The 24,067-nt window shown below is 49.3% G+C and overlaps 9 protein-coding genes across 9 annotated transcripts; 6 read left to right on the forward strand and 3 right to left on the reverse strand.

Annotated features, from left to right (window-relative positions):
• Positions 1–1,281: 1,281 nt before the first annotated feature.
• N7474_009141 (putative C2H2 transcription factor) lies at positions 1,282–2,505 on the forward strand (the record flags this gene model as incomplete). The annotated part of the gene is made up of 1 exon (XM_057200551.1): positions 1,282–2,505. The coding sequence occupies one exon, from the start codon at positions 1,282–1,284 to the stop codon at positions 2,503–2,505; it is 1,224 nt and encodes a 407-aa protein (XP_057048538.1).
• A 960-nt stretch (positions 2,506–3,465) lies between these two features.
• N7474_009142 (uncharacterized protein) lies at positions 3,466–4,478 on the reverse strand (the record flags this gene model as incomplete). The annotated part of the gene is made up of 3 exons (XM_057200552.1): positions 3,466–3,997; positions 4,046–4,157; positions 4,214–4,478. Coding segments are annotated over 3 exons (909 nt in total), but the record flags the coding sequence as incomplete, so codon positions are not given.
• An 821-nt stretch (positions 4,479–5,299) lies between these two features.
• N7474_009143 (cytochrome P450) lies at positions 5,300–6,886 on the reverse strand (the record flags this gene model as incomplete). Its single annotated transcript, XM_057200553.1, is given in 4 exon segments — positions 5,300–5,401; positions 5,415–5,895; positions 5,911–6,143; positions 6,212–6,886. The coding sequence occupies 4 exon segments, from the start codon at positions 6,884–6,886 to the stop codon at positions 5,300–5,302; spliced, it is 1,491 nt and encodes a 496-aa protein (XP_057048540.1).
• A 1,124-nt stretch (positions 6,887–8,010) lies between these two features.
• N7474_009144 (uncharacterized protein) lies at positions 8,011–9,317 on the forward strand (the record flags this gene model as incomplete). The annotated part of the gene is made up of 4 exons (XM_057200554.1): positions 8,011–8,190; positions 8,252–8,416; positions 8,480–8,865; positions 8,930–9,317. The coding sequence occupies 4 exons, from the start codon at positions 8,011–8,013 to the stop codon at positions 9,315–9,317; spliced, it is 1,119 nt and encodes a 372-aa protein (XP_057048541.1).
• Positions 9,318–10,647: 1,330 nt separating this feature from the next.
• On the reverse strand, positions 10,648–11,949 carry N7474_009145 (uncharacterized protein; the record flags this gene model as incomplete). The annotated part of the gene is made up of 8 exons (XM_057200555.1): positions 10,648–10,696; positions 10,746–10,882; positions 11,060–11,127; positions 11,185–11,253; positions 11,321–11,374; positions 11,440–11,540; positions 11,596–11,685; positions 11,759–11,949. 8 exons carry the CDS (start codon positions 11,947–11,949, stop codon positions 10,648–10,650), a joined length of 759 nt encoding a protein of 252 aa, XP_057048542.1.
• Positions 11,950–13,229: 1,280 nt separating this feature from the next.
• Positions 13,230–13,911, forward strand: N7474_009146 (uncharacterized protein; the record flags this gene model as incomplete). Its single annotated transcript, XM_057200556.1, has 2 exons — positions 13,230–13,381; positions 13,437–13,911. The coding sequence occupies 2 exons, from the start codon at positions 13,230–13,232 to the stop codon at positions 13,909–13,911; spliced, it is 627 nt and encodes a 208-aa protein (XP_057048543.1).
• Positions 13,912–14,645: 734 nt separating this feature from the next.
• On the forward strand, positions 14,646–15,814 carry N7474_009147 (zinc-dependent alcohol dehydrogenase; the record flags this gene model as incomplete). Its single annotated transcript, XM_057200557.1, has 3 exons — positions 14,646–15,296; positions 15,363–15,717; positions 15,768–15,814. 3 exons carry the CDS (start codon positions 14,646–14,648, stop codon positions 15,812–15,814), a joined length of 1,053 nt encoding a protein of 350 aa, XP_057048544.1.
• A 933-nt stretch (positions 15,815–16,747) lies between these two features.
• On the forward strand, positions 16,748–18,415 carry N7474_009148 (aldehyde dehydrogenase family protein; the record flags this gene model as incomplete). Its single annotated transcript, XM_057200558.1, has 4 exons — positions 16,748–16,806; positions 16,872–18,073; positions 18,140–18,209; positions 18,271–18,415. The coding sequence occupies 4 exons, from the start codon at positions 16,748–16,750 to the stop codon at positions 18,413–18,415; spliced, it is 1,476 nt and encodes a 491-aa protein (XP_057048545.1).
• A 979-nt stretch (positions 18,416–19,394) lies between these two features.
• N7474_009149 (Zn(II)2Cys6 transcription factor domain-containing protein) lies at positions 19,395–21,906 on the forward strand (the record flags this gene model as incomplete). The annotated part of the gene is made up of 2 exons (XM_057200559.1): positions 19,395–19,469; positions 19,522–21,906. The coding sequence occupies 2 exons, from the start codon at positions 19,395–19,397 to the stop codon at positions 21,904–21,906; spliced, it is 2,460 nt and encodes an 819-aa protein (XP_057048546.1).
• Positions 21,907–24,067: the final 2,161 nt, after the last annotated feature.

The raw sequence follows: 24,067 nt of genomic DNA on the forward strand, positions 1-24,067 counted from the left end.
CGCTGGTACTCCGACTGATGCACAACCACGACACCGCTCGGCGGCCGCACTGCACCGGCCGGGCTCCACATCCCCGGTACCGGTGAGTGGCTGATGGCGGCGCTAAGCATGGGCATTTGACGAACCAGCCAGTCACCGATGACATGTGGAGCATCAAGATTCGGCCAAACCGTCGGTGTCGCTCAATTAGGTTCATTCTTATGCTGGACAAGTGCTAGGCCCTGCAAGCCCTAAACTAATCTTTGCATTTCCCCGTGTGGGTAGGATCGTCGCATCCTCATCGAGCTGTTGATGATAATCCAATACCACGTCGCCGCATGATACGACGGTTGCGTTCTATGATTCAATTCTCAGCCGTCGATGCTGCTGGTGTAGGGGGTCAGCCTTGAGAGCTCTAACCCACGGATTCCGCTTGCATCGAGGCTCTTCCCCAAACAGATTGGGGCCAAAATCCGGCAGGACCCTTGTCACCTCTCCACTTGTAGATGGGTGATATCTCCGGGCGGGGACCCGGAGACGGACACAGTCCGGACCGTGCCACGACCGACCGACGGTAAGGCTGGAGGTGCTATCAACGGGTCTGCACGCAATTGCTCCAAACAATGCTCGTACCCTCGTAGCGGTAGCCTATCACTGCTGCACAGAGACCGGACACCAATAATGCCTGGTAGCCGATTCCCCAGCTCGGGGACCCATGGACTCAGCCCTACTCGAGGAGCCAATGTCCGCGCAGGATGGCACAATTGAGCCCAACTTGGCGCTGTCGATCGCCGCCCATCAGCGCGGCCGCACCAACACAGAAACAGGATGCCCCTTCCACTACGGCGCATTTGGAATGGTGGAGAATCCACCTTGCCATTCTCGAATGGCTGTCTCGTCACGCCCACGGAGGGCTGAGCAGCTGACCGTCGGCGAGGAATTACAGATGTCTTTCCTGACTCTAATCTCCTGTCTACCGGCATGCAGATCGAACCACCCGCCGCGCTGGCGGAACGCCTGGATTAGGGTATTTCAGCACTGCCTCATGTGTTCTAATTACATATAGATCTGCTGTCAGCATGTTTTTTGGGGGTCAAGCCACCTTCACACACAACTCCCGACAACCTTATTATTATATACTGCCCGCTGCTCCCAAATCTTACAATTCTTTTCTTCATCCTTCCTCATCCCATCCTCTGCCGTCCAAGCGTATGGCCCTCTTGGCTCTGCCCAACGCTCAACCATCACTACTACCACTACTATCACCACCACCTTCGCCTTCACCTTGACCTTCACGCTGAAATGCGTACGCCGTTTCCTGACCTGCTGGACTCCGACAGCACAAACAGCGCCTCATACACCGGCAAGGGCTTCTTCCACGAACCCCTCTCCAACATGGACAGTGATCTCAAGTGGCAGACCTCGGGGCAAGGCAGTGGCTATAACGTTCATGACCGCACGGGATGCTCCGAGGACCTGGAATCCCTTCCCCCCGTAAGCATGATGGAGATCCCTGTCAGCTCCTCGAGGGCTCATTCGCCCGGCGTACAATCACTGGAGTACGCACCGGAGTCGCTCTCACACTATCTCTCGCCTGAAAACTATGTCTCACACCGGCGGGACTCCTGCATCAGCGACACAATGGGCTCGGTCTATGCCTGGTCCAATGCTTCCTCAACCGCAGAGCTATATCTTAGGGCTACTCCACCGCCCTCTTCCGTCGGCAGATCCGGGACCACCTCGCCCTTCATGCAAGACTATCTTATGCCGGGACACTCTGGCCAATTACCCCTACCCTCTTCTTTTACAGATATCCCCGGGTATACTCCTCCATCCATCGATGGCCTAGGTCTGGAGCCTGAGCCCCCTGGCGGGTTCTACCCAGCCCTCAGCCCGCTCCATTACCCCTCCGCCATCCCAGACAATATGTGTACTGCCGCCGAGTCCTGGATGCCACTTCCCGCGGCCTTCGTAGGGCCTTCCGCCATGTCATCACCCAACCTCTCTGCCCCAGACGCCTTCCTCTCTCCACCACCGTCAACAGCCATCTTCCCCAACGCTCCAACCAGCAACCCCGTATCCGGAGACTCCGCATCCATCCTCAGCACCTCCCCAACACCAACCTTTACCTCAGACCTAGACGGCTCCCCACCAGGAACGTCCTCCTCACGGACCCGTCCTTCTTCTCCATCATCACCCAGCGACCTCACCCGATACGGCATCCCCATTGGTGATGGCGCCTGGCGCTGCGCCCACCCAGGCTGCTCATCGCAGGCCATCTTCCGTCGTGGCTGCGACCTGCGCAAGCACTACAACCGCCACCGCAAGCATCTCTTCTGTCGCCACGAAGGCTGTCCACAGGCTACGCACGGTGGGTTCTCTTCGAAGAAGGACCGTGCTCGCCACGAGGCAAAACATAATCCCGGCATTGTCTGCGAGTGGCACGGCTGCGGTCGTGTGTTCAGTCGCGTCGATAATATGAAAGATCATGTACGGCGTATTCATCGGAGAACTGGGCCTCACTGATTGTTAGACTTGTTTTTCCTTTATGCCTCTTCTCTTCTCTCTATATGATGTTTGATTTGGTTTTTGGTTTTGTCCGCTCTTCTGTACTATACAATTCTTGTGCGAGATGTGGTTATTGTTGCCTCCTGGCGAGGTTGAACTCCACTCATATACAGCGATGGGATACATTTATTGTTTGGGTCATGTGAACACGAAGCGAGGGAAAGAAAAAACGAAGATTTTGATTTTGGTGATAGTGAGCTAGATATATTTTGGCTGTCTTCACATCGCCGGCTCTACTGCTAGTATTAGTTAAACAAGACGCGCTGAAGCTGCTAGATGGCTGTCCGAATGGGTTTCTCCCTTAGGTGCCATAGTTACGATAACTCTTATTTGCCCTACAGTCAATCATACCATAATGAGCACTGGATATGCGTTTCTACCGTGGCGTGGTTTTAACAAACAGACCGCATGGTCTAAAGCGGGGAAGAGGCATAGAGTGCAAAGGTGTTATAAGCATGATACGCGGTCTACCCTTCAGTTACGTTTTTCCTGTTCTTTAGTATCCTTCAATAAATCCGATATGTATAAGGGGTAGTATCATTATGATTTGGTAATTATGATATTACGAGTATATTTAAGAAATTCCCCTTGTATGCAACCTATATACACAGGATATTCAAAGAGCCGTTGTTTTGACCCCTTCAGCTTTTCCACTTCTCTATTGCTTGACCTTGGATTTCTGAGTTCAGAAAGTTGCTCTGCCTCTGGGCGCTGTTACCTATCAGTTGATTCTCGCATTTTTCCCGCTGCTCGTGTTCATCCGATGTCCTCGGGCTGGCCGCACTACCCCACGATGTATTTGCTGTTAATTATATCAATTACTACTTCTAACTTTATATAGTGCTTAGAGCGATGTCTTGATAACCAAAATCCCATTCGACATGTCAAAATACACAACTATAAAACAATAGATACAATTCATGCCAATTCAAGCACACGAGTCGGAGTGCTCGAAGGAAGCTCCGAACGATCTTCCCTACGAGCGAGCTCCGACGGCTCAGAATTCTCTTTACTCGCAATCTCCGAGAGCGTCCCGCGACTTCGTGGAGTAGCATATACCTCTGCGCGAGGCTCCTCTTTGGCCCTTTTGTTTCGTTTGAGGAAGTAGAAAAATATCGCCGCTCCTATTGCAATGGCCGCCACAGGGACCCCGATTCCAATGCCGATCTTGGCTCCTTCTGATAAGCCACCATTTTGATTATTGTTGGACGGGTTTGTTGCCGTCGCGCTGGCTGCGGTTGATGTTTGTGTTGACAACGGTGTTGTTGATGCGCTTGTTGTACTTGGAAGATCGGATTTGTCCCAAATCAGTGGAATTCCGTCCGCATAAACGGTGATTGGAGTCGTCAGGATGGATTCGATCGCTACACCGGCCTTTGCAATTGTAATGGTGTCTTTTGCTGATAGGACTTGGCTGCACTCATGATTTTCCGAGTAAAAGTTCATGCCCCTACAGTCTGTCAGTATTGCTTAGTCCTACAGAGAAGAGAGAACCAACGAAGGACAGCAAATAGCACCACTCGTGCTGCCGGTCACATCTAACCCATCCCATGATCCGGCCAGTTGGCCTGCAGTAGTCCATCCAGTGGGACAGCAAAGACCTGGTGAGTCTGCGAAGCATAATGTAAGCAAGCTTATATCGACGTTGTCTAAGTATCTTTCTTACACCAGTATGTGTCCCAGTATGTCGGGGAAGCAAGTAGAGTGCCAGGCACGGTGCCTGTGGGGAAACATGTGTAACCTGTGTTGTCCCCATACCAGTGCCCGTAGTATGTTGTGGACTCAGCTGTGCCATCCACATAGTAGACGACCTCGGACAAGGTCTGGAGGCATGTTGTTGGCGGGGTAAAAGTGGTTGTGAGCGGTCCCCGGTTGAAGTAGCGTGTGATATCAGGACTGGCGGAGGAGGTCATCGCGGAGATGATTGTTCCTCTACAGAAGAGGAGGTACCGAGAATGATAATTTTTGTGAAGAAAAAAGAGTTTCCCCCCTATTTTTGCTCCTCGGCCGCGTCCGGCAGGTGCGGCTGAAGGCGCCGGGTGTGCTGCTCTCTGGTTGGTGATGAGTCGGAGCTGGCCTGAAAGCTATAGTCGCATTGCTAAATTCTAAAACCCTTCGAGGTACCACGCTAATATCCTGCTGGCAATTAGCGTTTAAATCACTCAAAATCTACTATTAACGGGCGGTATGTAGCTCGAAAGGATGCTGTAAAAAAAGGTACTTTGGAGGGGTTCGGACTTTAACACTGGTCTCAATCGTTACGTAAAATACAGTGTAATGGCCAGGGCCGATGCCTGTCTCGTGCAGCCTCGCGATGTACCCTACGAGGCAGCTAATCAAAAGCGCTTAGACCTCGCCGTATTGCTTTTTCGGGGACCCGGTGGCAGACATTATCCGGTCTATGCAATCCTGTCCCAAGCCCTTTCTTGAAACACCAATTTGATTAGCGTTCTCTCAACAACCTCTGTGGCGCTGTTTTCAAGAATGCCATGAAGTTGAAGTACTAACGATCACAGTTGAGCCAATACTTGTTTATCGGTTTCCATGGTTCCACCTTCTTTCAATTGTGACTTCGACACCCTTCGTGTAGGTAAAGAATCCATTTTTCAATGACCATTCCTTTTGTGGGTTTGTGAGCGCAAACTAGGTAGGAGTCAAACAATTAGTGTACTCGTGATGGACAAAGCTGCCGTAACGCCAAAGTGACTTACCTTGAATCTTACTAGCAGTTCAGGGATAACCTTATACATCTCTAAATACGAGATGTTTTTTCCAAGGCAAACTCTTGACCCCCCTCCAAACTAATAAAATCGATATCAGTATTTCCCTCTTGGCCGATGTAGAAGTTGAATCGCTGACGAACTAACCGCAAAAAGTGCCCGCTCCATCTCTTTCCTCTTATCTTGGCTTGCTTCATTCCAGCGTCCGGGCCTCCAGAAAGCAGCATCTGACCCATACACCTCCTCGTTCCTTTGTGCAACCCAAGCGTTCACTCCAAGCACTGTTCCACATTCGAAGCGCTTGCCACATAGCTCTATCCCTTCCTCCGGAGCAACACGCTCCAATGGGATTCCTATCGCCGGAGTCATCCTCAACGCTTCCTTAATGCAAGAATCAAGGTAGGGGAGCTTATGTGCAATATCCCAGGGAACTGGCGACGGAAGACTGGCATTATCCAATTCGGCAAGCAAAGATTTCATGGAGTCTGGGCTCTTCAAGAGGTGATATATCACTGAAGTCAGCGTAATTGCAGTGGAATCGGAACCGGCCTGAACGTTTTGTTGACACCAAGATATTATCCAACTACAATAATACCATATATCAGTAGAGTAATAGATGTATGTTGGGCTAGGGTTATCTCACGAATCAGGGATGCTCGGCGAGTAACTATCCTGAATGTCCAGAAACCGGGCCAAAAAGTCCCGCTCTTGACCTTTCTTTTCTGGGTGATCATGGCGCTCCATTTTCCGCTCTTCTATTCGTTTAAGAGCAAATTCCAGGACAGGAGACACTTTTTTCTTTGAAAAAAGACCCGAAAAAAAGCCCACAAGAGGATTTTTGTGCAATACCTTATCGAGCCAGGGCATCTGGCCTGTCTATCAACCCGATGGGATTGATTAGTTACGAATCACGTCCGACATGTCAAGGATAGGCTTATACTCACAACAGCAACATACCAAAACCGGCCCTCTATTGTTTCTAGGATGCCATCCACATCCTCCTCCCTCTCCAAAAACCCAAGTCTCTTTCCAAATGTGATCTCCATAATAACATCAGTCGCGAACCAATGCAGCCACGTGCCCAGGTCAAAGGTTCTCCCTTCATCCGCCAATTTGTCTAGCTTCTTCAAGAATAAGGACTCAGTGCTCTCCACCAGTGGTTCATACGTCCTAAGATTTGTCATGGCGTACACTTGCGCGATAGGGCGCTTCATCGTCTCGTGAACAGATTCGTCGCGTGTGGAGAAAATAGTTGGAACAACCTTCCCATGAGCCACGTTTCCCATCACCGGGTAAAACGCCGATTTGGGGTAGCGAGTACGCGTGTTATAAAGGACGGGGATAGCGGCGGGAGAGCCAACGGAGACATTGTTGGGCCCAAGGCGAACAAGGGGTCCATAGCGCTCGTGAAGGCGGATATGATGCTCGTGGGCAGACCCAGTACGAACCAGCAGGAGACGGTATAGGTCAGTTAGCTTGGCAAAGACTGGGCCTGGGATGGAGCGAAGATCAGAACGAAACAGCGGAAAGAGGACGAGATGGTAAAGGAGATACAGGACTATAGGTATGCTAAGGGTCACCAAAAGGGGGAGAGATGCAAAGCCCTGAAAGTCGTCCATTTTTTACTTGGGGAGTACTTTTTCTCAGTCGAGAAACTGCAATTTCGTGGGTGGTCATGGATATTTAACGCCCCTCCCTGCTAGCTAACCGGGTCCGTGCTTGATGTCCCGATACTCCACCTGGCATTATAGCCACTCCCTTCCGTAAATGGCCAAAAAAAAAGTCCCTGAGAGTCTCATTCGTAACCGGCATGACCTCCTCTAGTGGCGAAAAGACATAAGCCTCCACGATGGTTCCGAGGTGGCATGAGGCCTCTAGCTGTTGATTGGCGTGTGAAAACGACGTGCCAAACAAATTTGATGTGTGCTTTCTTTCCTTTTATGAGTCTATAGGCACTAGCGCCAGAGACACTAACTAACGTTCCGGTGGTCTTGCGGTCGCTTGGGACAACCCTTTAACATAACCAGTCTGCGATAGGCCTAATCCATTAGATATACCTGGATTATGTGGGAGATTAAGGGTGGGTTGTTTTGATCTAGGCCATAGAAATTGCATATGATTTTGGAAAGTACCCCGTAGCATAGGGGAGTTACGTATTGCTAACTGTCAGGATGGACTTAGTGGAGGTAGTGGGGCACACGGCCGAGGCGTAGGAGTAACAGACGCCAGGATCATAGGCGAACCAGATTCCATTTTCCAACCCAAACGGTCGGTTGGGGGCCGTTCCTTCAAAACCCTGTAGATCTTTCTTAATTCTGAAGTTTGTCTTTGTTACGAGACAGTTTCCCCAAGGGGACAGGAACCTCTGGCTTCAGGCTGGAGGATTATCATCCTTGTGAACCACGACCCCAGTGACTATTGCATTGGATCGAGGACCACTGGGCCACCGGTGAATGCCGAGTCTGGGGTACTCTGCCGTTCATTGTGGGTCAAGAGTTTTTCTGGATCAAGGGAATGTCACGCATTGAATTGCGCCAATAGGGAGGATTTTGCCAATTATTTGCTTCTGGATCCGAGCCTTGAATCTTTAGCGAGCTAGACAATCATTTGCAGATCTTCGGGGCATCCCCGTTTGACACTTGCGGTTGACTGTATCTAACCCTTCCGCTCTCCTTATCCCAACTCCACCTAGTCCGAATCTTCATCTTTCCCACACCCTTAACACCGAAGGGAAGTCCAAGCCATGAAACTTCCGCCACCACCCCCAGGCCTTGATATCTACGAGAATCAGACGGCACATGTCATTGCATCCGTGCTTGCTCCAGCTATACTCGCTGTCATAGCTGTGGGATTGCGGATTGGGGCGAGATATGTGTCCAAAGCGAAGTTCCAGTGGGATGACTATGTGATCGTAATAGCATTGGTAAGACTACAAACATTGCTACCTATCGAATGCTATCAAGATTATTAACGTCCCCAAACAGGTTCTCAACACGGCTAATTGTGTTCTCAATATCTTAAGTACGGACAATCGCAGGCGGCTCTACCATTATCAGAACAACCGACTAAAAGACTATACAGTGGCCAAACTAGGTGGAATGGGTAAACATATATGGAACCCTTCTATCAACCTAGTGATAATGTATCAGGTTAGTTGGAACCTATCTTTGACCCAAAATGCCAAACTATTAACCCCAATGATTGGCCCTCAGCTCGTCTTCGCCATGGAATTTGTCTACAGCTGTACAATCCCTGCGATCAAAATGTCGGTGATTATGTTCTATCATCGCATCTTTCCAATTCCTCGCTTCACCTACATTCTCTATTTCTGCTCATTCCTCGCGCTTGGGTGGTTCATTGGCGTGATGGTTTTTAATCTGATCCAGTGCACTCCATACTCGTATTTCTGGGAGCAATACGGAGATACAAATGCCCAAGGATCATGCCGAGATGTTGAAGCTTACTTCATGGGGAATGGCATTGCGGAAGCCATCACCGACTTTATTATCCTTTGTGCCCCGTTTCACCAGGTTTGGAAACTTCATATGCCAACCCCTCAAAAGCTTGCGGTCATTGGCATCTTCGGTCTTGGAGCCTTGTATGTTTCCCTTTTCGACGTGTTAGACCAATGAATGTTAGACTGACATAGACTACTAACTTAGCACTTGTATTGCGGGCGCGCTTCGCTGCTATGCAGTGGCACTCATGACCGAGAATATGGACATCACTTGGAACTTTGGCCGTGGATTTATATGGAGTTCTATTGAACCTTCGCTTGGTATTATATCTGCATGTTTGCCAACCCTTCGACCTCTTTTACGGCATATCTTCCCATCAGGACTTGGTCTCAGCAAAAAATCAAGTGAATTTTATCGTCTGCAAGAGGGCCGCTCCTTTCCGTCTGGCAGCGACGGACGTGCTGCAGGAAATAGAAAGACTCGCAAGGGTTCCCCGGACTCGGCTGCTCACCTGGAGCCGCAGAGCGACCCGAACTCCTTTATCATAGTTCGACGCGATATTTCGTGGTCCTCTAAGCACGGTGGAGACTAAGGTTCTGGACGCCTGGTGGCTCAGTGCTGGTCCGTCCTACTATGCACTTGCTTCCACTGTACATACATAACGAATTTTCCAAAAACAAAAACCATTTTGTATCTCACTCTAAACTTCTTTGTCCGTCCCTAGTCCAATATATGCGTTTTTGTGCTACATATATACTAGAATCTTCATTGGTCTATAACTCAACAAACCGTCTCCCCATCAGATTGGTGTGGAGCTTTGGCAAAACAAGTTATCTCCTGCATCCCCTGGTGGGGATGTCACGAGCGGACCGTTATTCCCGCAGCCTGCCTTCGCCCCTCTCAATCACTAGGTCCACTTTAAGAGGTTCCACAGTAATGAGGACTGTCGGATTCTTCTCTACGTGAATCTATTCGTGCAATGCTGTGGCGCCACAGGGAGCGAACGGCAAGCACTACAACGGAAAGACGAAACTCAATAGTGGAAAGAAATCCGGTTCGTATGTAAATATGTTCCCAAAACTGCCAGAGAGTCTCATCCATGATCAGAGCCCAAAACCAGAAGAAAAAAAGCTTATAGAAATCTGCAATGCAAAATACAGACATGCACATAAGCCAAAAAGCGGCCGAAAGAAATTTTGAGAAATTGCCTTTGTGTAGGTTCGGAAAAATTACTGAGAGTAGGTTATCTTGTCGTCCTGAGGGGTGGTAAATTACCACTAGGAGTCTTACAGTTCAGCGGATACCTGCCGTTCCACCTGTTTTGTACAGTTGTAAATCGGGTCTCAACTGGACAGAGGAGCTCCAGTGTAATAATCCTAGCTCCAGTAGAAAAGACCCGTCACAAGCGGTCGCACAGAACAAGCAATCAACACACATTCCCTTGACCCTCTGGCCTAACCAGCCTGAACGCCCGTCCAAGTCACTCGACATTTTATCCTAACACACTAGTATTTTTACATGACAATTCCTGTGTTCCGAAGGAACCCGGTCTCCATGCAAAAAACATATGGTGGAGAGGGCACTCGCTGAACAATTTGCGGTCATAGCAGTAAGATCCCACCGCTGATATTCGACAATACCATTCCGCCATGTCTTGAAACAGCAACTGCTTGAAAAGATATCATGTTGAGCCAGATAAACGAGTACTAGTATACGACATAGACAACTACATTGAGGTTGCACATTGGTAGACATGACACTATTAGCGAGTATTCAAAGCACTCTATTCGCGCTAAACGACGGCAGAAAATATTAAAAAAACCAGGTCTGACAAAATGGCCGACAATAATATCACCTTACGATCCAGATATCCCGGGGAGACAAATTCTCCGTCGATCAATTAATATGTAATATCAAATGATTCAACTGTCGCGAACGCTAGCGGCCTCTTCGACATCGCATCGCTCGCCCCTTTTGTTTTGTCAGAACAAAAGATTCAATCCGCTCTCAGAAAACTCACTTGTCTTGGTTGCGAGTCCAAAGTGAAGCCAAGTCTCCAACTGGCAAATGAAATGGGAATCCCAAGGCTTCAAACAGCTGAACAATCAACAGGTAGAAACCGAGCAGACTAGCGACAAACAGTGAAGCTCCCGCCCCCTGAGAAAGGTCGATTTAGCATTTAGCCCAAACATCTGCAGAATTAGAAAAGCAGGGAATAATATTCACCTTCACACATCGGTCTCCAGTCGCTGCACTCCCCTGACCTTGTTGCCAATATGCCGATGACAAGAGAAGGAAAACCAAGAGTAGGGAAAGGAAAATAAGTGTGTATACCACGTTGGTGCGTGTTGCGCAAATCATGAAGATCAACATTAGGACCGCCATAGTTATGAATAGGAATGCTGGCGTTATCCGTAAGCGCCGTTGACCAAAATTCGAGAATCATGGGTTGCACTTACCGTAGGTATTCATGAAGCCCGTGCTGGCGAGCCCGGCAGCTGTATCAGTGGTTGACGAGGAATAGGGAGCTATGTATGAGTGAGCTTGCCGATACTATAATCTAGATGAGATGAGATTCTGGTTGTAGGAACTGACCGGCCGCATTGAAGGAGGGGATCATTGTAGCTGCAAATGCAAACCAGAATCCGCCTTTGTGAAGTATCAGTGTCGCAGACAAGTGACGGAAGCGCTTCTCAGGGAGTTGGAAGACCTACCAATAGTACCAAATACGACACAGGGGAATGTATTTCCGAGAATGAACTCAAGAATACTTGTGATGAGCAACAAAAGACCACCAAGGAAGACGATAGGCCCACTTTTCTCGTTAATTAGATGGAGATTCCTCATCCCGTTGTTCGGTTATCTCTTACGTGAAGGCAACACCATTTCCACTGGCAGATCTCCAAGCCATCAAGCAGCACGAAAGGGGGGTCGTAGTAATAACAAAGCCCCCTAGTGCTCTGGAAGTTGAACCATGCTGTTAGACGAAAACGCCATAGTATCAGGCATAGAGGGTATGATTAGTAGACTCACAAAGGTGTCGGATTTCCAACTTGCTTGGATAGTGATGACTGGCGGACCGTCATGGGAGTCAGATAGAGCCTCTCAAATTGCTCGGCTGACAGGGTCACCGATGTTGGGACCGTAGTGAGACCAGGTACTGAGCCCTCTCTGTTTTGGAAGGCAACCTTTGTCTCGCCATTCTGACTGTTGTCACTGTCCATTGTGTTATTGCTGGAAATTGGCTCTCTGTGGCGGCAAGGAGCAGAAGGATATAATGTAGCAGGTATTGAGAACGGAAACAAGACTTACAGGTCTTCAACATGGAGGCTTTGTGGCTTTTAACCTTGATCCTGACTCTGTGGCCGGCGTGCAATCTGGGTTATTTGCTCTTTTCCGTTCCACCGTAGGAGAAAAGTACTAATGTGTTCCTTTCTGCCGTGTCCAATCAGACTTTTTATGGGATGTATTGGTTTGTACAAAGGTTGGGCAAGGCTAGAATGCGAAGTAACCCAATACTGTATTGGTTGATTAAAAGACAGTGGATCCACTGATTGGCTGTCAAGATCTGACGAATGCAGCATGATCGATGTGTTCCCCCCGTATATGTCCACTCTGGCCCCTAACCACGAAGATCTTTCTACTTTTGCTGAATTGCCTTCCTCCTCCTTCGAAGTCAAACGCGCCGGAAATTCTCGTAGTGGGGCGTCGGATGGACAAAGACCATGAGAAACACCCCAATGACAGTTCCTATCTCTTGAACGGGATATGCAGGTCATAGCGTCTTCGTTGGATTGGAAGGGGCCCCGGATATGATGTTCATGCGGAGCCGCACGCCAGAAGATCAGCCGATCAGTGGAGTTGGTAGCTTACCCCGCATTTTGCGGAGTGGAGGGTAGTCTCCCCATTATTGTATGGGGACGGGGGCTAACCATTGTAAGCGCCAACTAAGACGCCCACACATGCGGAGCCGCTCGCAAGATCGATCTCTCAAAGCTTACATGGCATTCGGTGAAGTGGCGTTTGTTAAGATGGAAAAGAAGTACCGCGAACGCCATGAAACTTGGCATATTCTTTCCATACCCGCTTGCAAAGCGAAAGCCGCATGGTGAAGACCTACATTGGATCTCGCTACCAATGTTACTGAGGACGCTTGCCGCTAGTGGCTTATAACGAGCAGTTCATTTAGGTGTATATAAGACTTAGTGCCAAGTTTGTCGCAAAGAAAAGCGTGACGCTTTCTCTTTTCCCTTCCTCGAAGATCACGCATTACGCAAGTGCGAGATGACTAGTCCGAACGTGGCAGCTTGCAATGCATTTGAGAAATTGCCTCCCCGGAAAAAGGCTAGAAGATCCTGCTTACCATGTCAACGAGCGCACAAAACGTGTGGTAAGCCTGAACCCCCAATCATCCTTGTTGTCTCGAGCAGCGTATTCCAGGATGATATACCGACAAGACGTGTTAGAAAATGAACGGCCATGTGGTCAATGTGTGAAGCGTGGAATGGAATCGAACTGTGTTGATTGGGACCGCAAACCGCCTAAATATCTTTGCGAAGTGCCAAACAAAGCAGCCAAGGCTGACTTGTATTGCGTCTTATCTGTGCAGCAACCCCAACATCATGAAGAGAATATTCTTGATACCACACATCATGGGTGAGCTTGGATTCTGTTCAAGAACATTGTATCTTCATGCTAATGACAGGTATAGCAACAAGGTCACAGAAAGTGAAGCCAGTCTTGAGGGACAGATCCAGGACCGCGGGAGAGACGCATCTGAGGAGGTCTTTGATGAAATCATTGATCCAACCTTCTACACTGAATGCCCGAATTTCACATTTGAAGATCACGCTTTCGTGGGGAGTATTTTGGAAGGAAAGGATAATTTCGCCCCTTTCTTCAGAAATGCTCAATACTCGCCGTGGGCAGGCGTATCATCTAGCGAATCCAAACATACCGGAATAGAGACGCCACACCAGTCCCCGGAGAACATACCTGGTGACAGTTCAGCGGAGCCACATACATTTGAGATCCTTGGACCCCAAACTCTTACTATGGATAGTTACGACGAGTATGCGTTCAAATCATATGAGAGCGACGGATCCTCCTACGGATTCGCTATTAGCAGTGGCTGGTCAAGCACATTTTTTCCTTGCGGAATTGAAGAGGAGCCCCGAGACCGATGAGTATGGCGGCCAGAACCGCAGAATGCAAGCTTTGAAGATATATTGATGGTCTTAATATAGAGGAAGATGGTAGAGAAAGGGGGGAGGCTGTTAACTGTGTTTGTGATATGTGGGAATATGATCTTTTCAGAGATCCCCCAGTTCACCATCCTATCATTTTCGTGTGGAATTAACTAGCCAAATATTACAATTTCGGATTTCAATTCGGTGCAATTGGTAAACTTGGTTGTTAACCCAACACATACTTGTGTAGTTTTGAGCCCGACATCGGTGACCCCGTGTTTGTGCTTCATCCGGGCAAAAGGATAATTTGGAGATTTATTTGGCTATTTTGCTTTCACGATCGCATTGCCCCCATGCGGCTCCGCATGGGGGCGGGGCGCGCCGCCATCTCCGCAAAACTTTCCCCGCATGAACTTTGCTGCGTTGTCTACGCATGTGGATGACAGTTCCTGGATCGTACGCACAGATCCCTAATAATTTCTATAGCGGTATCCTGGGTCTTTGTTCACACGGACTATATTCCGGTTGCCCGGAGTAATTCGCCTAGATGGCAGGCAACGTGTGAAGCGACAGGCCCCGGCACCCCTTTTCCACTCTGGACACCATCTTCCGGCACTTTTAGCTATAAAGCCCCCAATCTACGCCCATAGAAGTATCATCAACCAACAAAGAAAACTATCTTCTTTCCAACGCACTTCTGACACATTCCAATCAATTTTTACCTCGTCAATATGTCCATCCCCGAAACTCAATGGGCGCAGGTGGCTGAGAAGATCGGAGGCCCGCTTGTGTACAAACAGATACCCGTTCCTAAGCCGGGTCCTGACGAGATTCTGGTGAAGATTCGCTACTCAGGCGTTTGCCACACCGACTTTCATGCTATGATGGGTCACTGGCCCATCCCAGTCAAAATGCCCCTGGTCGGTGGTCACGAAGGAGCCGGAGTGGTCGTGGCCAAGGGCAATCTCGTCAGCAGCTTCGAGATTGGTGACCACGCTGGCCTTAAGTGGCTAAACGGTTCATGCTCTGAGTGTGAATTTTGCAGACAATCCGACACCCCCCTGTGCGCTGATGCGCAGCTTTCCGGGTATACTGTGGATGGTACTTTCCAGCAATATGCCGTCGGAAAAGCCACTCACGCCTCTAAGATTCCAAAGGGCGTCCCCCTTGATGCAGCGGCTCCGGTACTCTGTGCTGGCATTACGGTTTATAAAGGCTTGAAAGAATCCGGAGTTCGCCCTGGCCAGACTGTTGCAATTGTCGGGGCGGGCGGTGGCCTTGGTTCGCTTGCTCAGCAGTACGCAAAGGCCATGGGACTCAGAGTGATCGCCGTTGACGGAGGCGATGAGAAAAGAGCCATGTGCGAGCAGCTTGGCACTGAGGTATGAAGATGAAGACTTTATAACCCGGCTTCCTATAAATTGACGATAATAAAAACACCAAACTAGACCTTTGTTGATTTCACGAAGTCCAAGGACCTTGTTGCTGATGTGAAAGCGGCGACTCCTGATGGCCTTGGAGCTCATGCTGTTATTTTGTTGGCGGTTTCAGAAAAGCCTTTCCAACAAGCCTCGGAATACGTTCGCTCCCGTGGAACAATCGTGGCCATCGGTTTACCCCCGGACGCATTTCTCAAGGCCCCTGTTATCAATACAGTTGTCCGCATGATCACCATCAAGGGCAGCTACGTTGGAAATCAACAGGACGGCGTGGAAGCTCTCGACTTCTTTGCCCGAGGCTTGATCAAAGCTCCCTTTAAGTTGGCTCCTCTGAAGGATCTCCCCAAGATCTTCGACCTCATGGGTTTGTCACTCTTTCCCTTTTATATTGGACTCAAAACTAATTTGAAATAGAACATGGCAAAATCGCTGGCCGCTACGTGCTGGAGATGCCGGAGTGAATGGTGATCAATTGCGCTTGGACCCAAGTTATGGACTAAGAGTTTGCTGTATATAGTGCCGAGATGTGCAAAGGGGAATTGGCGTGATTTACAAATTGAGATACTGAATTTGACTGATTTCCAACGATCGGCACACAAGACTTTGATCGACGGCTTACTTAGGTATATACATGGCTATCTGTTCCAAATAAAGTCTAAGGTTGACTTTGGGATTTTAGAATTATTCTCTGAATTCAGACTGTCTCCGCACATTTTCGGGAATTTCGAGCTCGCAGCGCGCTAGTTGCTGAACTGTGATGCCCGAATCCCGGAACTAGCCATGAGGTCCAGAACTAAATCTCTCCCAATATACTCTAGTAATAAGCGTCACTACGAATCGAGAAAATAGAAAATTTTAGCTTGCTGCACGAGCCAACCCAGCCGGACCCAAAGCTGTAGTTGATACACGGCTGAAGCATGGTAGTATCAAGTACACGCACCCTCTCCCCACCGAAAACTTCATCCTTTTTTTCTTTTGCTGATTTAGGATAATTGAGATTAAATTGACCTGGCCAAAACAACGACATGAAGTAAACATGATCAGGTAGGGCACCTCGCTTCCACTGTAGCTAGTCCCGGCGTCGAGTTGCATCGTGCGGCATTCCCAATACACGAGACAGATGTTAATTTTGCTCATAGTTCTTGGTTAGAGTTACCAGTTCGGACAAATGGAATTATACGCAAAGGAAAAGACCCGGGGTAAAGGAGCTGTGGCCCTAGACAGCGAGAAACATCGGGCCGGCCTTTTTCGACCCGAATGCTTCCCCGCGCTCTATGACCCCGATGATTCTCGCTCCTGGATCATTCCAGTAGTCATATAAAAATCGACTTGTCTTCCGATAGAGTCACTATTCGATTGAATACCATATGTCAAAATACAACTACTCTTCGATGATGTCTCTGTTCCAAACCATCAAGACCCCTGCGGTCACATATGAGCAGCCTCTGGGACTGTAAGCTGAGCCGGGGAACAACCAATTCGGGTTTTTCTGCTCTTTTGCCTAACTTATTCTACTAGATTTATCAACAACAAATTTGTGAAGGGTGTGGATGGCAAGACCTTCGAGACAATCAACCCTCATAACGAGAAGCCCATTGTGGCCGTGCACGAAGGTACAGAGAAAGATGTCGATATTGCTGTGAAAGCTGCCCGCAAAGCCCTCGACGGAGATTGGAAACAAGTCACTCCCTCCGAGCGTGGCCGTCTCCTTACTCGTCTGGCAGATTTCCTGGAACGCGATATCGAAACAGTGGCTGCTATTGAAGCCCTTGATAATGGCAAAGCAGTGACAATGGCCAAAGGCGACGTTAACGCCTCTTCCGGATGCCTACGCTACTATGGTGGCTGGGCCGACAAAATATATGGCCAAACGATTGACACCGATGTCAATAGCTTGACCTATACGCGCCACGAACCCGTGGGCGTCTGTGGCCAAATTATTCCATGGAATTTTCCGCTCCTGATGTTTGCTTGGAAGATTGGCCCTGCCCTCGCTACGGGTAATACGATTGTCATAAAAACCGCAGAACAGACGCCGCTTTCAGCGCTCTATGTGGCTGGTCTTATCAAAGAAGCGGGATTCCCCCCTGGAGTCGTCAACGTTATCTCAGGATTTGGAAGCACTGCTGGCGCAGCGATCGCCGCTCATATGGACATTGACAAGGTTGCTTTCACAGGCTCTACTCTTGTTGGCCGGCAAATCATGCAACAAGCCGCTAAGAGCAACTTGAAGAAGGTGACTCTCGAACTTGGAGGCAAGTCGCCGAACATCGTTCTCCCAGACGCAAACCTAGAGGAAGCAATTAGTTGGGTCAATTTGGGAATTTTCTTCAACCATGGACAGTGCTGCTGCGCAGGCTCTCGCATTCTTGTCCATGAAGCTATCTATGATAAATTCTTGGAACGTTTCAAGAAGCGAGCTGAGCAGAACATGGTCGGAGATCCGTTCAATGCCGAGACTTTCCAAGGCCCCCAGGTATCGCAGGTCCAATATGACAGGATTATGACTTATATCGCAGCTGGGAAGAGCGCAGGTGCCACGGTCGTCACTGGTGGCAATCGGCATGGTAGCGAAGGATACTACATCCAACCCACGATATTTGCCGATGTCAATGAGAACATGACGATTGTGAAAGAGGAAATCTTCGGACCCGTCTGCACGGTGCAGAAGGTCCGCAATGAAGAGGAAGCCATTCGCGTGGCCAATGACACGAACTATGGTAAGGATTATGAGAGTCTCTCGCTTAGTTTTCTTCCCATGATCTGACTTGACTGATCAATAATAGGCCTGGCCGCAGCCGTCCACACCACGAACATCAACACGGCCATCAGGGTGTCTAATGCAATCAAAGCAGGGTGAGTTAAACTGTATTGCAAAGCTGATCTCATAAATTTGCTGACGTATCGCTCGTAACAGAACTGTCTGGGTTAACAACTACAACACTCTTCACTACCAGATGCCGTTTGGTGGCTTCAAAGAATCGGGATTGGGCCGAGAGCTGGGATCGTACGCCCTTGAGAACTACACAGAGGTGAAGACAGTCCGTGTGCACCTCTCCTAGTCGTAAGCCTCGGATTTCGGGGTTGGTGGGGTTTCAGTTATTGTCTTGTGTTTTCGACGCATACAGACCATATCATATCCAATCTTACACATCGATTTCACACAGTACCGGCGCTGTAGCTCCTGAAAGTCTTTGCTTGCACATTGCCCAGCTACCTTAGACGGTCACTCCACCATCCAGCCAAACATGGCAGTCAACTGGTCGGTAAAATCTCCAGTGGACCAGGAAGGGACAACTGAATCGGCAATTCTTCGGGGAAATACCATCACTTCATGGAAAATCATAATGTATTTCCTCTCTAACATACGATTAGTCGATCTTGTAGAGATCCGATGGATCATCCCAGAATCGTATCTGTAGTAGCCTGGCAGTTGAGCCGTCTCCACCATTTTGAGCCATGATCAACGTAGAGTAACGGAAAGCCCCCGATCGCTGGCGTCTGATTCCCGCTCCGCTTCTTCTTTCCATTCGCCTACACCATATAAAGCTAGAGAACTTGCACATCGCCATTGACACGGCTCCGGTGAGACAATTTCCATTCCTTTTCTGGAATTGAGACGCGTCATCCCAAAATGCGTTGCGTCCTGAGCCGTTGCGTAAGATTAGCACCTAATATACGGAGTGTTAGGTTCTCTACACATTAGACCCATGGACTAGGTCGCTGGGGTCAAATCCTTTCATTCTGACACTCCTCTCAGTTTCTATTGCAACCTGGCACCTGGTGAAATTTCTCTAGGCAGAGCGCGAGTATAGTTCCGCTGGCCCGAAGATGAGTCGTGTGCGTGCGCTAGCTTATCCCACTCGGACCCCGCATAGTTCCCCAGGAAATATGGGATAAATCTTAGCTCGGGGACCCTTCCCCGTTTCCTGCTTCTGCTTCTGCTTCGAGCATCTGCACAAGTAGCATATCGGGGTCGGAGCGTCTGCCTTCTTTCAGGCTGGTACCATCGACCACTATCACTACATTCGATAACTCGCCATGGAAGTCTCCCGCCGACGCCAACTTCATAGTTGTGACCCCTGCCGTAAAGGCAAGAGGGGCTGTGATGCACCAGTTTGTCGCAACACTCTGGCTAATCATCAGCAGAATCTGACTTTCAGCTTAGAAAAATCGACAAGAGAGCGGGTTCGACTCCTGCTCAAATTGCAAGCGATGGAAGAAAGAATGTACGTTCAACTGGCTCTCCTCGAAGCGTGTGGACTCCAAGACAGATCGGAGGAGAGTGAAACCTAGCGCTGCGGCTATATCTCAGAATCGCGATATGTCCTCCATTATGAACTCGCATAATTCCCTGCTGGATGAAGAACTGCGCTCTTCACAATTGTTTCCTGCCGAGCACGGGGATATGTTCACTTCGAGTAGATCGTCGGATTTTGCGTCGGCGCCTTCTTCGAAGTCTGGGGATGGGCTTATTGAAGACCTTGAGGGAGAAGAGTCGAGTGATGGCAAATCTGAATCATTCTCTTGGGCCATGGAGATCCCAGATAATCGCCCTGCGACTCAAGGATACGAGCCGGTCTCCAACGGGCTTGAGCCTCAAGCAGTCTTCCCCGACTCACTACTGGACCCTCTCGAGAACCAATTCGAGGTGACCCAACGCTGGGAAGATGAGCTGGATCCTTCCTCCTTCGACCTCATGGCCCCAGGGTGGAATTACAACCGCCACAAATATTCACTAGCAACCGAAGACAATCAAACAGAAGAGAATCGAAGACAAAGTCCCGAAGCCCAAGGGTGGTTCTGTGTAGCTTCTGACAATACAGCCACCCAAGTTGCTCGATCAACCATGACACGCAACCTCATCCGCATCTACCACGACAGCATGGAAAACGCCTTGTCCTGCTGGCTGACAGAACACAACTGTCCCTACAGCAGTTCCGTCACGGATGTGCTCCCGCTCAAGAACAGATTGGAATGGGGTCCTAGCTGGTCGAACAGGATGTGTATCCGTGTTTGTCGATTAGATCGTGCAGCCACCTCGATACGTGGTCGCGCTCTAAGCGCGGAGGAGGACAAGACTGCTGCACGAGCGCTCCATCTCGCGATCGTAGCATTTGCGTCACAATGGACGCAGCATGCGCAGAAGGGTACGGGTCTCTGTGTGCCAGCGCCAATTGCGTATGACGAGAGGTCAATCCGAGAAAAGGTTTGGAATGAAGCTCGCCATGCGCTGGAACACTCAACAGGCGTCCCATCTTTCCGTGTCGCCTTTGCCAACATCATCTTCTCCTTGACGCAGAGCCCGCTAGACGATAGACAAGATAGGGGTCTGGACCAGCTACTCGAGAGTGACCGGGCCCCGATATTCCTCGAGAACGCCAACCGCCAACTCTTCACATTCCGACACAAGTTCACACGACTCAAGCGCGGAGCCGTTCCGGATGGGAGAGAGCTTCGTCGAGGATCAGTGGAATCAGCCATGACGGACGTCTTAGATATCTCAAAACCATCCAAACCTTCTCAGGTTGATCCGATCCTCGCAAGCCACGAACACCGCAACACACTCAGTCTTATGTTCTGGCTAGGCGTCATGTTCGACACCCTCAGCGCAGCAATGTACCAACGTCCACTAGTCGTCTCAGACGAAGACAGCCAAATAGCCTCCGCCTCATCTACACACCTCGACCCTTCAGACCAAGACCAAGGGCAAGTCGACCTGGACAGCTGGACGATCCCACGAATAAACATCAACAAAACAGAAGACGTGTGGGGCGAGTTCTTCTTCCGCACCCCGAGTAAGCATTACGAATCAACCGAGATCCGGCCCCGATGGCCCTGCTCCTACGAAACAGCCGCTTCCGTCCTCTCAGAAGCAACTCCCGTCAAAGTCCTTCTCTACCGGCGCGTCACACAGCTCCAGAATCTAATATATCGTGGTGCAAGTCGTGTCCCTTTGGAAGAGGTTATTCAGAAGACTCTCCGAGTCTACTGGCACTGGAATTGCACGTATCAGCGCTTCATGCTTGACTGCGTCGCTAACCACGAGATGCTACCACCGCGCATTCAGTCGTGGTATGTCATTTTAGACGGACACTGGCATCTGGCCGCTATGCTCTTGGCAGATGTGATCGAAAGCATCGATAACGGGCGTCTCGGTTCTGAAGCCGAGCGCGCAGAGCGACAAGCTACAGATCTCGTCTCAACGCTACGGATAGACAACGCGTTAGCGGTTGGCGCGCTTGCGCGCTCATCACTTCATGGCCAGGAACCAATCATGCACCGGCATTTCCATGATTCGCTGAATGAAGTCGCTTTTCTCGTTGAGCCGTGGACGGTCGTTCTGATCCATTCGTTTGCGAAGGCGGGGTATATCTGCCTGGAGGGCATTCATGTTCCAGACGAAACTAATATTCTGTCGGAGTGTTTTAAGCAGAACTGCGAGTACTGTATCTGTGCGCTTCAGTATCTTGGGCGGAAGTCTGATATGGCCTTCTTGGTAGCGAGGAATTTGTCGAGATCTTTGAATTTGAAGCTTAGTCGGAGGCCTTGAGCTTGCTTTGGCATATGTGCCATTAAATACGCAAATGACCGACAGAATTGCTTTCGCCGTTTGGTTTTAGGATCTCGATCGACAGTCCCATTATGGACCCTGATCGCCGGAGACTTTGATGCGAAGCAGTATTCCAAGAGCGATCAGCATGGTGAGCTACTCCGATTACCAATCTCTAAAACCTTAGTTATCTGACGCTCCTCAAGCACTACGCATCTCGAATGGACGTCCCTTGATGCCATTGGTTCCCACGCCCTCGGATATTCGCAACCCTATACGCAAGCGAAGTGTGAAAATGAGCAGAAAATGCACAGGAAACAGCCGCGCGAACTGGGCGTTGGGGAGGGAGGCTGAAGCTAAAGATCGGATTCGATCTTCAAGCAACTCATCATCACTAATTATGTCAACATCCCCTGATCTTAAAATCAAGCTCGGCGAGGGCTATCCTGCCTAGCTGTATCCGGCTAGCACCAGGGGTAAAATGGATTTGCTTCCCCATGTGATTGCTTTCAATGATGCGATTACCGATCTGACGAAAGAAATCGGCTCAGGCTTCACTCTTCGCGGCGTCACAGAGTTCTTCGCCTTGACTTGATTTTTGTTTTTGAACCCTTTTGCAATTCACCTCGCCTGACACTCTGGTAGTTTTCAACTTGCCGTATTCCGATGAGGTCCCCCGAAGTGTCTTGCATTAACTTTTTCCATTCAATAATTTTGGCGTCAAGTTCAACCAAGTCTTTCTGCGCGCATGTGAGGCGTTGTGACGCTGACGGGTCTAGCGTCATGCTTGCATGAGTCGCAAGGCTAAGTAGGGACTTCCTAGCGGGGGACCTCGATAAAAATAGATTGAGTGTCATCCATTCTTTTGCCGTACAATTCGGGTACACCGTCGTACCAGAACACTGCATGCTGTTGGTACTAGGATTGCACAGACTCCAAACGCCTCGCGTTCCTGTTCTGCTAGATCCTCAGCTGAACGAAACGCAAGGCATCGGAGGTCTAGCCACGTCGCGAAACTCAGGACTCAGGACCACAAAGACCTCAAATAAAGGTTGCTTGACATACGAGGCATCTGTTCCATAAGCTTAGTTCCCAGAGTCTGCCAGACGGGGAATCAGATATTGCATGCCGGTTATATGATCTCTGGGCATCATCTGCTGCATCACAACCCTTTGATTCGTTGTTGATCATTGGGCATTCGCCGTTTCTAGATTCGTGTAGTTTCGAGTACGAACCGAGAAACAAAAGTGTGTTAATCAATTGGGGGAGTCTGTTTTCGACTCCCGCTATAAGGGGTGAGCGCAACATGATAGCAACAACAACCTATACTGGGACACGAAAGGCGTCAGCGAGGCATTACCTTCACGTAGGAAGTGGTATACGACATAGGTACGCATATAGATCTATTTAGTTGTTGTAGCCTGCATATCACTTCGGTGAGGTTTGAGGATAAATGAAGCCACCCATCCATCCATCCACATTGTATTGCTTTTATCATAGAGATTAGGACAATACTCGGAGCTACTAGACTCGGCTTGTGGCATTTTCACTACTGTGTCCTTTAGCGAAGAACTACGGGGCATAGACATGTCAATACTCTACGATAATGAATGCCCTGCGAAAGAACTAAAGTCACTCCTGTCTAGACATAAAGAAATCTACAGGTATTGGCCGATAAGAGTGCTTATATAGAATCTAGTGAAAAGGGATATTGTGCACATAGTGGAACAGATAGATTTCCTCAAATCCTTATTCTCGCTCGTGCTATGGTAGTACTAAGTTAAGATGGTTCAAGGCCAAATTCAGATGTCAGAGCAATCTAAACTTCTTTGTCCGTCCTTAGTCCAATATATGCATTTTTGTGCTACATATCTTCTAGAATCTTCGTTGGTCTGTAACTCTCAACAAACCGTCTCCCATCAGATTGGCGTGGAGCTTTGGCAAAACAAGTTATCTCCCGCATCCCCTAGTGGGGATGTCATGAGCGGACCGTTATTCCCACAGCCTGCCTTCGCCCCTGTCAATCACTAGGTCCACTTTAAGAGGTTCCACAGTAATGAGGACTGTCGGATTCTTCTCTACGTGAATCTATTCGTGCAATGACGTGGCGCCACAGCGAGCGAAGGGCAAGCACTACAACGGAAAGACGAAACAAGTCAAT

The sequence above is a fragment of the Penicillium riverlandense genome (assembly GCF_028828495.1).
Source record: "Penicillium riverlandense strain IBT 135883 chromosome Unknown utg000008l_segment0_segment0, whole genome shotgun sequence".
NCBI classification, from domain to species: domain Eukaryota; kingdom Fungi; phylum Ascomycota; class Eurotiomycetes; order Eurotiales; family Aspergillaceae; genus Penicillium; species Penicillium riverlandense.